The sequence below is a fragment of the Eptesicus fuscus genome, chromosome 7 (genome assembly GCF_027574615.1).
Source record: "Eptesicus fuscus isolate TK198812 chromosome 7, DD_ASM_mEF_20220401, whole genome shotgun sequence".
Lineage (NCBI taxonomy): Eukaryota > Metazoa > Chordata > Mammalia > Chiroptera > Vespertilionidae > Eptesicus > Eptesicus fuscus.
The window spans coordinates 108,027,703-108,042,078 of NC_072479.1; the positions used below are offsets into that span (position 1 = coordinate 108,027,703).

The window sequence follows — 14,376 nt, forward strand, 5'->3', positions numbered from 1 at the left end:
ACATGCCCTTGACCAGAATCAAACCTGGGACCATTCAGTCCGCAGGCCGATGCTCTATCCACTGAGCCAAACCGGTTAGGGCCAAAAATCATTAAAAAAAAAAAAAAAAAAAAGATCTGAACTGTCTTAAGAAGCTAGAAAAGGATGCCCTGACTGGGTGGCTCAGTTGGTTGGAGCATCATCCCATGCACCCAAAAGTTGTGGGTTCGATTCCTGGTCAGGGCACATACCTAGGTTGTGGGTTTGATCCCTAATTGGGGTACATTCGAGAGGCAACATATCAGTGTTTCTCTCTCTCCCCCTCTCCCTTCCTCTCTAGAATAAAAACAAGAACACACCACATATCCTCGGGTAAGGCTTAATAAAAACGACCAATAAAATTAATAAATTTTAGTGGCACTTCTGAAAAAAAGGACAGGTCTTTCTAATACGTAGGAATGAAAGAGGGGCGTTACTACAGAACCCACATGACATTAAATGCTACAGGGTAATATGAGGAACAACTGCATGCCCATAATTTCATGAATCCTTCAGCAATACGAATTACCCGAATGGGGGCAAGTAGAAACAGGAAATACCTGTTGAAGAAGTGGAATTTCCTCAGTGAAATTTGTCAAACACGTTAGGAAGAAGTAACACCAATCCTGCGTGAATCAGACGTGGAGGAGGAGGGCCTGTTTCCCAGCGTGTTTGATGAGGGCAGCCCGTACCTGGTAGCAGTGGACGGCGTCACAGCGAAGTGAACCATCACGATCGTGGTTGCATGCTGTAGCCTTCCAGCCGTGCAAAGCAAAGGTGTAACCTGTGTCTTTATATTTAAAGTCAGCTTTTTAGCCCTGGCCGGTAGGTCAGATGGTTGGAGCATCATCCCATACACTGAAGGTTGGCGGGTTTGATTCCCAGTCAGGGCACATACCCAGGTGCGGTTTCAGTCCCTGTTTGGGCATGTACGGGAGGCAACCAATCAATGTTTCTCTCTCATATCGATGTTTCTCTCTCTCTCCCTCCCCATTCCCTTTCTCTCTCTCTCAAATCAATAAAAAGATAGAGTAAGTCATTCATACTCAGCATATAGTTAGTTATTGCTGTTTAAATGTAGTCTGACCATTTCTGTTTTTAATTGAAAGTATTCATCCATTAACGCACTGGTTGAGTTTATGACTGGTATCTTGCTGTTTTTCCCCCATTTGTCCCATCTGTTTTTGTTGCTTATTTCTTCTTCTTTTTCCTTTTTATTTTTTTTTTTTTTGTCTTCCTTTGGATTAATGCAGTTCTTTTGGTTGATGGGATCTTGTGGTCCACATGGCCACTCACCCACTCTGTGGCTGGAAGCAGGACACACAGAAGCCAGCTCTAGCTGCCCTGTGCTGCCAGTTCTTGCTCCAAGCCTGGAAAAAGCCTTGCCAGCAGGGGTCTCCCTGTGGCCCCTCCTCCCCTGGTCTGCACATTATCCGAGTGTCCGAGTCGCTCAAGAGAGGGGGGCATCTGGCGGTGGGGAGGCCATCTTTTATTTATTTATTTATTTAATATATTTTATTAATTTTTTACAGAGAGGAAGGGAGAGGGATAGAGAGTTAGAAACATCGATGAGAGAGAAACATCGATCAGCTGCCCCCTGCACACTCCTTACTGGGGATGTGCCCGCAACCAAGGTACATGCTCCTGACCAGAATCGAACCTGGGTCCCTTGAGTCCGCAGGCCGACGCTCTATCCACTGAGCCAAACCGGTTAGAGCGGGAGGCCATCTTTCGCCGGGTGCTTCCAGGGACCGTGATCTCTGGTCCCGCAGTCTGTTGCTGCCCCCCAGTGTCCCCTCCACTCCTTGGCCCGAGGACACCCAGGGCAGGGCAAGTCCAAGCACCCAACCTCTTGAGTGTGGTGCCCTGCACAGCCTGCAGGCGAATGGGGTTTGTTGGAGGAGGGGCTGCCTGAGCACAGTTGCCGGCAGAGGGTACAGGGGAAGGGCAGCTTGTGCTGGAGGAAGGCACAGCATCCCTGTGGCCAGGGGCTCGGCAGGCAGTGGGGGTGCCCAAGGGGCTGGGAGCCGTTGTAAAGCAGTCTGGTGAGGGGGGATGTGAAGCGAGATGAGAGGAATGTGAAGGTGTCTGTGGTTTAGAAAAGAGACTGTGCAGTAGGGACAGAGGCTGCTGGGGGGACGGCTGGACAGCAAGGAGCCCATCAAACAGGGTTCACATCGTGTGGGCAGCCTTTGCTCTTCTAAGTCAAAGGTAGAGAAGTCCATCTTCTCATCTACTATTACCATAATTTTGCAAATAATCTATAATAATAAAAGCATAATATGCTAATTAGGCTGAATGTCTGTCCTTCCGGATGAAGCCGGGCCTGCGAGGGAAGCCCTGGTCCTGTGTGCTTGCCGGCGGCCGGAGGGAAGCCGGTGCTGGTAGCCGGGGGAAGGAAGGCCTACTCTTGCACAAATTTCATGCTTTGGGCCTCTAGTGATTCTTAAAACATTGCAAAGATTTATAATGTCAAAATGCAGGTTTACTGTGTTAAAGACCCAGGCTTTGTTCTTCATTCTGTGTCAGACAGGGACCTAGGCCCACAGACTGACATGTGAGGCTCACTCAGTGGGACAAACCTCGTATCTTCCAGGCCAAGACAGCAGGAGCCTGGAGAGGAGTGTGGGGTGCAGAGGACAGGCTGGGCAGTAGCGGTCTTAGGGCCCAGCGGAGTGTGAGGGACGTGTGGCTTTAGGATAACCTACTCAGCAAGAGGGCACCGTGAGGGGAGGTACCAGGTAGTGGGGGGTGGAGGAGCAGAGGGTCAAGTGAAGCAAGCTGTCTTGCTGAGATTGTATTCTATGAGATGTTTTTTGTTTTTTAAAAATATATATATTTTTATTGATTTCAGAGAGGAAGGGAGAGGGAGAGAGAGAGATAGAAGCATCAGTGATGAGAATCATGGATCGGCTACCTCCTGCACGCCCCACACTGGGGATCGAGCCCGCAACCCAGCCATGTGCCCTGACTGGGAATCGAACCGTGACCTCCTGGTTCGTAGGTCGACGCCTAACCATCTGAGCCACACTGGTAGACTCCATGAGACGTTCTGTGTTCTTTTATGAGATGGTCTGTCAGGCACAGCCACGAGAGGAGACTCAGAGTCTCAGGAAAATAAAGTTGTTACCTCATGGGTCCTGGAGACAGAAGGCCTGGTCCTCATGCACGGCCACATGGGGGACCCCCAGGGGTGCAGGGAGCAGAGGACAGGTGTTGATGCTTAGGCACAACCTCTGGGGGGGTTTCCACGGGAGAGGCAGGGCCTTTGAACAGGGTAGGTGGGCTCTAAGCCACCCGGTAGTCCCTAGTTGCCTGGGCCCTGGCCCTGGGATAAAGGCAGGAGTATTGACCGGGGGCAGGGGAGGGCTGGGCATAGTGGAGGAGCCCTTTGGATGGGAGTGTGCAGAGGGCACAGGCCTGCCCCTGCTGGGCCCTCTGCTGCCTCTAAGATTGACCAGCCAGGGAGGGGCCATCTCTCTCCAGCCAGAAAGGTGTTCTAAGATGTCAAAGCATCATCTACAGAAAACTCAAAGTCCATGTGATCCAGGGACCATGGGGAGAGGTGTCCAGTGTTCACTCTGAGGAGCCGGACGCCTGGGTGGGGCTTGTGAATCATTAACTTTCTTGGGGTGCAGAGGCATCCCTGTCTGACACACGGAGACACCTCTCCTAGGGGGGCAGGGCGTGAGAGAGAGCACCCAGGTGGGAAAGGAGCATGAGGAAGGGGTCAGCGAGCAGGGAACCGAGCGCTGGACGTGACGTCCCTGCTGACACGAGAGCCTGACCCGGAGAGGCGTGGGCAGAGCGGGTGTCGGGAAGAGCACCGTCTCCAGCGCAGGCCCTTGTGGGGACGGACTCTGGGACTCTGTCAAGTTGCTGGGGGAAGTGACCCTCTGGTCTTTGCCTGCAGGTCTGTGGCCGTCACCATGTTCTGGAAGTTCGACTTGAACACCACGTCCCATGTCGACAAGCTGCTGGATAAGGAGGACGTGACGCTGCGGGAGTTAATGGACGAAGATGACATCTTGCAGGAGTGCAAGGCTCAGAACCGGAAGCTGCTGGACTTCCTGTGTCGGCCACAGTGTATGGAGGAGCTGGTGAGCCTCATCACACAGGACCCGCCCCTGGACATGGACGAGAAGGTCCGCTTCAAGTATGTACCGGGCAGGGCTGCAGGGGAGCAGGGGAGCAGGGCTGCAGGGCTGCAGGGGAGCAGGGCGGAGCTTCCTGATGGACAAGTGAGGAGGCTGCTCCTGGGGGGTGACTTGCATTCTGAGCTGTAGGGCGCCTACAGCGTGCTGGAGTCCTGAGGGAAAGTGTGCTGGAGGACAGACCCCGGCAGGGGGCGGGTAAATGGCCGCTCGGGAGTTGGTGACTCTGCTTCACTCTGGGTCCTGGGCTCAGCGGAATATGTCATTAGTGACCATTCTCAGTTTTTCCTAAAATGTCCCATTCTACAGTTGACCAGGATGTCAGAAGGAAGGGGTGTAGCGAGGGCTTGGCATAAGGACTGAGGAGTTTGAGGACAGGGACCTTGGGTGACAGGAAGGGCAGAGCGGATGCAGCCTTCGGCTCTGAGGGTGCCCACTGGGGCCTGAGCAGCTCGTCAGGACAGACGGGCAGCTGGACAGTGAGTGGTGGGAGGTCTTAGAACAGGGTCATAGCGTCGACCAATGAACCAGGAGGTTATGGTTCGATTCCTGTTCAGGGCACAAACCATGGCCTGCAGGTCACATCCTGTTTTTGTGTGACTTGCAAGCTAAGAATGGGTCTGTATTTTTAAATGGTTGTTGCACATGAAAATGATACCAAATTCGCATCTCCTTGTTCATGAATAAAGTCCTGTTGGAGCACAAGCACGCGTAACCCATTTGCAGTTACAAGGGCAGACTGGGTGGCTCAGCAGAGAACGCCCAGAGCCGTCCCTGCCTGGACAGGACTGTGCTGGACAAGCCGGTGGGGGGCAGGGGTGCCTGTGCTGGGCTGGGCGGTCCTTGGTGAGGCAGGGTTGGTTCGTGGAGGAGCCGCGGCCTCGGCCCTAGTACCCTCTGTGGAAGGTCAGAGAGCGCTGTGCATGGGATGCTCAGCGTGTGGTCTCAGCATCACCATCATCACCGTTCACAGCCCATCCCTTTACCCTCTCGCTCCCAATGTGTCCTGCTTGGTTCTGTGGTTCTGTGGTCTCCCTGTCTGGAGTGCATCGGCGACAGGTCTGAGGGAGGAGGGCAGGACTGGGCAGAGGGGTCCTGGAGCAGCATCCTGAGCCAGGGGAGTTTTCTCGCCCGAGTCTGGGAGAAATTAGTGACAGACGGTACAAAGCCAAGCAGACAGGGCAAGGAGGAACTGTTCGTTCGCTCTAGGGCAGTGTCCCAGCCTTTTTCGGCTACACCTCACCTAAGCATCTCTAAAATCCTAATGCCCCCTGTGACGTAATTCTTTTTTAAAAATATATTTTACTGATTTTTTACAGAGAGGAAGGGAGAGGGATAGAGAGTCAGAAACATCGATGAGAGAGAAAAACCAATCAGCTGCCTTTTGCACACCCTCTACTGGGGATGTGCCCGAACCCAAGGCACATGCCCTTGACCGGAATCGAACATGCCCTTGACCGGAATCGAACCTGGGACCCTTCAGTCCGCAGGCCGACGCTCTATCCACTGAGCCAAACTGGTTAGGGCAGGGCTATAATTCTTATTTAAAAAGTGAACTCCTATTCACATGGAGGAAGCCTAAAAGACCATTAACTTGGTTTAAACAAATTTCCAAAGAACATGGCATCCATGAAAGAGAAAAATGAACAAAAGGACAGTTGAAGTACTGAGGAAGAAATCACTAAGAAATTGTTAAAAAATAATATGAAGTGATATGAAAAAAATAGCAAATAAAGTTTCAAAACATAATAGAGAACTGAAACGCATATTATGTCACATGTATATTTATAGACTGTATATGAGGTCCCTAGAACCATAAGAAATGCAAAACATTCACTGTTAATAACTCATTCTCGAATTGCTCCCTTAAAAATCAAATTGCCCCCCTGGGGGGGGTGTGCCCCACGTTGGGAACTTCTGCTCTAGGGGAAGGAAACAAGCAGGCAAGCAAACACCCAGGTGAGCAGGTGCCCAGCTGTGGACTACATGTTCCCACCAAGGCAAGCCCTGGGTGTGGGGCTCTCACTCATGTGCTCCGTACCCAGGGGCCCTTGCAGTCTGCATTCGTGCCTTCGGCACAGGAAGCCTCTGTGTTATTTCTTTGATAACTTTCTCCCTCCAAGTTTTCCCTCTGTTCTCTCTGGTCTAATTGGTGTTAGACCCCCGCCCCCCAAATTGATACTTATTATTTTTTCTCTTAATGTCTTGTCTTTGCCTTTGTTCTGCATCTGAGAGGTTTCTTCAAATTTTATCTTCCTCCCTTTTGTTGATTTTTAAGTTTTCTATTATCATTTGTTATTTTTCATATTTTAAATACAAGCCTCTGGCCCTTTTTAAAAAATATTTTTATTGATTTCAGAGAGTAAGGGAGAGGGAGGGAGGGAGAGAGAGAGAAACATTAATGATGAGAGAGAATCATGGATCGGCTGCCTCCTGCATGCCCCCCACTGGGGATCAAGCCCGCAATCCGGACATGTGCCCTGACCGGGAATCGAACCTGGGACCCTTCAGTCCGCAGGCTCAGAGGTTTGTCAGTGTTTCCCTCTGCACCCTAAGGGGCAGATTATTTAAGCTGTTTCCCGAGAGTTGGAGAAGTCTAATTTCACCTCCAGTTGCGGGCGTTGTGTCCTTTAGGTACCCGAACACGGCCTGTGAGCTGCTGACGTGCGACGTGCCGCAGATCAACGACAGGCTGGGTGGGGACGAGACTCTGCTGAACCTCCTCTACGACTTCCTGGACCACGAGCCTCCTCTCAATCCTCTGCTCGCCAGTTTTTTCAGCAAGACCATTGGCAGTCTCATTGCAAGGAAGACGGAACAGGTAAAAAGCCTGCCATGCCCGTTGGTCGGGGCGGTGGACTGGCAGATGCCCACACAGCTCGCTGCCAGCCATTGCGGCGCGACCGTGTCAGCAGGCGGGGGACGGTGTTCCTGGCTGTGTCGTGGGACTCGGTGGAGCAGTGTGGGCGGCTGACCTGTGAGGTGGAGTTGGAGTAAGAAGGTGGCTTCCCGAGAGGTATTTCTGCTGCCGGCTCTGGAGTCACAGTGCTTCCCACCACGCCTGGGAACCACAGGGCCCCAGTCACAGGCGTGAGGCCGGGACATACCGAGTCCTGGCAGGATTGTAGCTGTCCGTCCTTGAAGGCACGTTGCTCCATCTGTGTGGGTGGCCAGTGGCGATGTCTAGGGCACTTCCTGTTTTAAAGCAAATTAAAAAAATTTCTAGTAACCAGCTTCTGTGAAATAGTGAGTGACTCCTTTTCACCCAGCTGAGCGTGTCTTCCTGGAGTCGGTGCTGCTGGTCTCACATCCAGCGTACACCTGCTTCAGTGCCTCCCATTTCGCAGACGAGCAGACGAGAGCCATGACCTGTGGGCAGCTGCAGAGCACTTTCTCCCCCCGGGCCGCCCAGATCCTCGGGGCCTGTTTCAGAACAGTTCCCAGAGAGCATTTCATCCCTGTAGATACTTACATCTCTCAAGTACAAGGACGTTTTCAATACAGCTACAGGAGGGACAGGCTTTGCTGAGCAGATCCCACGATCACACCCCACAACGGTTAACCATGATGGCTTGGTGTCATCACGTACTAGACGGGGGACAGCCCCATATTCCATGTCTGCCTGGAGCTCTGAGAGGTGCAGCCCCGGCAGAGCATGGTGGGCGGGAGGAGACCCTGTGGCATGTTGGGTCTTCAGTGGACTGTCCCCGTCATGAGGTTGTAAATCTGAGGTTTGCAGGGGACCTCAGAGGACTGTCTCACCTCAGATACTTTTTGGAAACTGGCAGAGGAGTGAAGACTCGGCGGTGCTGGTGCCTCTGGTGCAGCAGTGAGTCTCGGTCCCAGGAGTAGCAGTGCTGCCGGTGGGTGGGGGAGCTGGAATGGAGGGCAGGCCTGGGTTCACCGACGTCCTGCCCGCCTTCCAGACCAGCGCCTGCACACGTGTGTTCCCAAACCACTCTCTGCTTCCAGACACTGTCTGGATTTTCCTGCTGCTTATAACACCTCCGTCTTCTTCCCTTACCAATAATATGGACTGCGCTCCTAAAAAATATTTTTTCTACTGACAAAGGTAACGCATTTATATGAAATTCAAATAAGACAGAAATACAGAAAGCAGTCTTATGTAACACTCCAGGGGGAACCACTGTTGATTTGTAATTTAAAGTTTTTTCACAGTCTGTGCCCACCGCCCAAGCTCAGGTCATTGTCCATCCCTTTGCCCTTTACACCCTGCCCCCTTCCCTCTGATGGCCACCACGCTGTTGTCTGCGTTTATGAGTTTGCTTTACATCCCACATAATGAGAGAAATATGGTTCTTAGCTTTTACTGACTGACTTATTTTGCTTAGCATGATATTCTGAAGGTCCATCCGTGTTGTTGCAAATGGTAGTATTCCGTCTTTTCTTATGGCTGTGGGGTGTGATCGTGGGATCTCCATTGTATATGTGCCACAACTTCTTACCCAGGCCTCTATCGAGGACACTTCAGTTTCTGTGTCTTGAGCACTGTGAATAATGCTGTAATGAACACAGGGCTGCATATCTCTTTGTGAAGAAATGTTTTCAAGTTTTTCAGGTAGATACCCAGAAGAGGGATTGCTGGGTCATATGGTAACTCTATTCTCTTTTTATTTTATTATATTTTTAAATCCTCACCTGAGGATATTTTTTCCATTGCTTTTCAGAGAGGGAGGGAGGGAAGGGGAGAGAGAGAGAGAGAGAAAATCATCAATGTGAGAGAGACACCACCTCCCGCACATGCCCTGACTTGGGGCCGGGAGCGAACCTGCAACCCAGGTATGTGCCCTTGACCGGGAATCAGACCCCCAACCCTTTGGTGCGAGGGCCGACGCTCTAACCATTTAGCAACACCAGCCAGGGCTGTAACTCTATTCTTTTTTTTTTTTTTAAATATATTTTATTGATTTTTTACAGAGAGGAAGGGAGAGGGATAGAGAGTTAGAAACATCAATGAGAGAAACATCGACCAGCTGCCTCCTGCACACCTCCCACCGGGGATGTGCCCGCAACCAATGTACATGCCCTTGACCGGAATCGAACCTGGGACCTTTCAGTCCGCAGACCGACGCTCTATCCATTGAGCCAAACCGGTTTTGGCGGTAACTCTATTAATTTTTTTTAGGAACCTCCATAGTGGCTGCACCAATTTACATTTCCACCAACAAGAGTTCCATTTTCTTCACAACCTCTCCAACACTTGTCATTACTTGTCCTGTTGGTAAAAGCCATTCTAACAGGTGTATCTAATTTAGGGTTCATTTGCATTTCCCTCATAGCTAGTGAAGCTGAGCATCTTTTCATACATCTGTTGGCCATTTGTATGCCGTCTTGGGAGAAGTGTCTGTTCAGGTCCTCTGCTCATTTTTCAATTGGAGGGTTTCATCCCCAGTCAGGGTGCATATGGGAGGCAAGTGAGCGATGTTTCTCTCTCTCTCTCTCTCTCTCTCTCTCTCTCTCTCTCTCTCTCTCTCTCTCTCTTTCCAAAATCAATAAAAACATATCCAGGGGTGAGGATTAAAAAAAAAAGTTCTATGCATTTTATTCCCTGTGTAGGTTGTGTCTCCACCATCACAGTCAAGTACCGAGCAGTTCCAAAACCACAAGGTCCTTGGTGTGGCCCCTTTTTTTAAAAAATATTTTATTGATTTTTTACAGAGAGGAAGGGAGAGGGATAGAGAGTCAGAAACATCGATGAGAGAGAAACACCGATTCAGCCGCCTCCTGCACACCCCCTACTGGGGATGTGCCCACAACCAAGGTACATGCCCTTGACTGAATCGAACCCGGGACCCTTGAGTCCGCAGGCCGACGCTCTATCCACTGAGCCAAACCGGCCAGGGCTGGTGTGGCCCTTTTAACTGCTCCCACCTTTCTCCTGCCTGGACCCTGTCACTCAACCCCAACCCCTGGCAACCACTAATCAGTTTCCATTTCTAAAATTGTGTTATTTCCAAATGTTCAGTTAAATCATGTAATACATAGCCTTTGGGAATTAGCTTTTTTCTTGTTCAGCGTAATTCCCTGTAGCGTCCTCCAAGTTGTGTGTTTCAGAAGTGCATTGGTGTACTCCTTTTTATTGCCGAGTAGTGTGCTATGGCCTAGGCACACCACAGACTGTTTATCTAGGCTGATTTCTGTAGTGATGTCCCTCGTTTCATTCCCAATAATCTCTCTAGGAGCTTAATCATTTATTTCAAAGAGCCCTCCTCCCACCTCTTTTCCTCTCCTCATTGTCCTGTGCCCCCCTCCTCTTCCTCCTCCGTTCCTCCTCCTCCCCTTCCTCCAGCTCGGAGTGTGGCTGACCTCCCCCAGCGGGGCTTCTTTGTGTCCCATTGTTCCGTGGAGCCCTGGGTCGGCCCAGCACAGTGACCTGGATAGGCAGGCACTTCATCTCGGGCTGAGCTGAGCTAAACGTGCAGACACGCAGCCCAGAGGGACTCTGCCCAGACTGCCTCCTTCACCTGCCCGCTCACCTGCAGCCACCTCTGAGCAGCCCACCCAGGTGCTGGCTGCTGCGCCCCTCCCCTCGCCCCCCGTGGCTTCATACTTGGCGGCTGTTCTCATCTCGTTGACGTGGTCACCAGCCAGCCGCACATCCCTGCCTCTTCCTCTTCCTCTTCCTTCCTAAAGCCTCGGTCCTGGCTCCCCCCCCCCCCCCCACGGGCCTGTGGTGACTCTGTGCTCTCCAGGTTGGCGTCCTGGCAGGGGCTGCCAGCAGTGACCGTCATCTCCTCTCAGCTCCGCACACTGCTCATTCTATTGAAGACACTTGAGTCTCGCTCGGGCAGTGGTGTCACGTTTCCATGGAGGCTCACCTGCAAGCAAACCTGTCATCCTGGGTCCTCGCCCCCTCCCCCGCCTGTAGGACTTCCTGTGTTCAGGTCTCTGCTGTCCTTGCAGAGGCTTTCTTACAGCTTTTTAGGTTTTCCCGTTGTTTCTGCTTGGCTTGATGGGAAAGTCACCTTTCTCAGGAGTGACCTCCCTCCGGGACATCTCCAGGGGCGGGGCTGGCCCCCTTGCTTACAGGGTGTTTGGCTTCAGGTGATTGTGTTCCTGAAGAGGAAGGACACGTTCATCAGCCTGGTCCTGAAGCACATCGGCACCTCGGCCCTCATGGACCTGCTGCTTCGCCTGGTCAGCTGCGTGGAGCCAGCTGGGCTCCGGCAGGAAGTCCTGCAGGTGAGTGTGTGGGCCCTGCTCTCAGAGCCTGGCCCTCTCTGGTGTGTCTGCAGATTCTTGATGGTGGTCATGGCTTGCACAGCAGGCTGGACCCGAGTGAAGGGGCTCAGCACTGGCGTGCTGGGCGCTCACCACTTCCCATGCCGTGTGGTGCCTCCCCTGGGGCCTCGGGCTCTGGTCAGGGCTGGCTGGACTCTGCACCTTTTCCGTTGTCCTTTCTCAGTCCATTCAGAAGCAAGAGCAGAACGTTCCTTCTCCCCCCACCTCTCCAGCCTCTGCTCAGTGACCAAGCAGAACCCCAACTTTCCTCACCGCCCCGCCCCGCCGCCTCAGGCAGGACCTCCTGCAGCTCTGAGCCCTGCGGACTTGAGAAAGGCAGAGACCACGGGCCTGTTGCTTGTCCTGCAGTGTGTGCCCGTGTCTGTCCTGATGGTGTGTCTGTCCTGATGGTGCTTACGGCCATAGCTCCCTGAGGCTTTCCCAGAAAGGGGGAGAAGAGGGTTTTTCAACCCAGAGAGGCAGGAGATCAGTGCTGGCAGCCTGTCCCTGGTGCTTGGTGGGGTGTGGTTGCCATGCAGTTTAAAGTAGGATAAACCATTGGTCCTCCTTGCCCATTTCCCAGCCCCTGGAATCGGTGACAGTGCTCATCAAGGTGGCAGGACTCAGTCCTAGGCTAATAGTCTGGCCCTCGGTGAGCCTCCCACTAAGACCAGTCACAGCTCATGCCCACAGCGGGCGCAGCATCACGTCTGCTGTTCCTCCGAGCTGGAGGGAAGGCTCCCTGCGCAGTCCTGGGCGCAGATCATCCGTCTGGGTGAGGAGGTGCTGGGGGAGCTGGGCGTGACCCAGGCTGCCCAGCCACCTAGCCCTTGAGCCCCCCAGTGCCCAGCATGTCAGCCCGGGCGGGGCTCCTGCGGCCTCACCAGGGTCCTGGTGCTCCTGGCCTTGGAAAGGCCCTGGTGCTGCAGGAGCAGAGGCTGAGCCCTGGCGGGCGTGTCTCCCTGCACACCCAAGGGTCACGGGTTCCCTTCCGGGTCAGGCTCCTACCCAGGTGGGGGTTCTATCCTCAGTCGGGGCACGTACGGGAGGTAATCGATCGATGTTTCTCTCCCTCTTTCTTCCTTTCTCTCTAAAAAATAAAAATAAAGACTATCCTTGGATGAGGATTAAAAAAAAAAGCAGCAGCTGCGCTGGGCAGCACTGGGCGGGCTCCTCAGGCAGAGCTGGCGTGTGAGTCCACCCCGTTAGGACACATACGGCGCTTCCTCCCCATGAACGTCCGGTCGCTCAAGAGTTAGGTCACTGCCTGTTCTCTCTGGGCCTGGGGGCACGTGTTGGGCAAAGAGCCTGTGTCCCGCATATGCTGGCATATGCACACCGCATTGGTGCGTGTGTAGGTTGTGCGTGGTGCTCCACGCACGGAAGGAAGTTTCCGTATGGTTAGACGTGAGCAGAGCCGAGCCGTCACAGTCTCCTTTCCCTTCCAGTGGCTCAATGAAGAGAGGATCATCCAGAGACTCGTGGAGTTGATCCACCCCAGGGAGGATGAAGATGTGAGTACACGTACACGCCTCAGAGCCCGCCTCGCCAGGAACCCTCCCCGGGACGTGGGGCAGCGCCCGCTGCTGCGTCCGAGGGGCAAGGCGGCCTTTCCGCCCAGGAGGACCATGGCACACCTCTCGTCCTTCTGTCGAGCACTGACTCGGAGATTTTGTTACTGACGAGTAGCGCGCATGCATTATAGAGCCGCTAGCACAGAACTGTGTTCGTTTCCGATGCTTGAGTAACAAATTGCCCCAAAACTCATTTGCTCACAATAAGAAGTATCTGTGGGTCATTGATGTGGACACAGCCTAGCAGGTCCTCTGCCCAGGGTCACTCAGGGCTCGACTGGGGGAGGAGGGTTTGCTCCCAGGGTTACCGGTGCCTCAGTCACTGGACTGTCAGCAGGACTCAGGTCCTTGAGGGCGACTGGCCAGGCCAGCCTCAACCCCAGGCCCTGGGGCCTCTCCACAGGGCAGCCCGCAGTGTGGCTCGGCTTCCCTCGGGGAGATTAGGGGGGGAGAGGCTCCTGCAGACTTTCCTCTGAGCGCGAGGCTCTGCTGTGCTCTGCTCCCTGCAAGGGAGTGTCTGGTTCTGGCCGTGCTCAAGGCCGGGTTGGAGGGGAGAGCTCTGGCTGTAAGTTCCCCTGCCAGGGAGAAGCATGGGGTGCCAATGGTGTCTGTCCCGTCACCCCCAAGGGTGTCTGCGCCGATGCCCCCTGAGCCTGAGCTTTGGGGCTGACGGGCCTGTCCACGGGCCAACCTGGCTGCTCCCGTTTCTCCCCAAGATGCTGGTGCAAGCCCGTCCTTTAGCCGCGTGTCCTGATGCCCCGACAAGGGGCCAGGCTGCATGTCTAACCGTGTCCACTGCCCCGAGGAAACCCCTGTGACCCGCCAGTGCCCTGGGTCAGTTCTACATTTCCCCGGGGTCACGTTTCCCTCAAAAGCCGCGTCCTTTGTGTCTGTTTTCACGGGACTCCTCTGAGTAACAGGAGCTCCTTGTTAGGGTAAAAGACGGGATCGGGGAGGTGGTCCCCTACGCAGTGTAGCTCACCATGGTCCGAGGGGCAGGCGCCTTGCGAGCCAGTGGAGCATTGAGAGCTCGGGGACTCGTACATGCCTCAGAGCCCGCCTCGCCAGGAGCCCCTCACCGGGCCGTGACAGTCTAGTGCGCCCTGACAGTGGGAAGCAGAGCAGACGCCTCGGGAATGGCCTGGTTTAGAGTGTGTCCCCAGCTTCCAGAAGACGCGCAGCGGGCTCTGTCCGCCAGCGGGTGCTGACGCGTCCCCTGGCCCTAACGCAGCGCCGTGTCCGTCTTCGCAGAGGCAGTCCAACGCTTCCCAGACGCTCTGCGACATCGTCCGGCTGGGCAGGGAGCAGGGCAGCCAGCTGCCCGAGGCCCTGGAGCCGGACCCCCTCCTCGCAGTGCTGGAGTCGTGAGTGCTGCGGGCTAGCGGGGC

The 14,376-nt window shown here is 53.9% G+C and overlaps 1 protein-coding gene across 7 annotated transcripts in view; it reads left to right on the forward strand.

Moving 5' to 3' along the window:
• Positions 1-14,376, forward strand: part of PPP6R2 (protein phosphatase 6 regulatory subunit 2) — a 50,614-nt gene that overhangs the window by 23,474 nt on the left and 12,764 nt on the right. For 6 of the 7 annotated variants that reach the window (XM_054719680.1, XM_054719677.1, XM_054719676.1 and 3 more), the window contains 5 exons: positions 3,932-4,174; positions 6,807-6,993; positions 11,238-11,375; positions 12,863-12,928; positions 14,240-14,352. In XM_054719680.1, coding sequence (XP_054575655.1) covers positions 3,948-4,174; positions 6,807-6,993; positions 11,238-11,375; positions 12,863-12,928; positions 14,240-14,352 — 731 coding nt within the window. In that variant the 5' untranslated portion in view covers positions 3,932-3,947. Of the gene's footprint in view, positions 1-580; positions 796-3,931; positions 4,175-6,806; positions 6,994-11,237; positions 11,376-12,862; positions 12,929-14,239; positions 14,353-14,376 lie in introns of those variants that run through there. The other variant, XM_054719679.1, reaches the window with a different exon arrangement.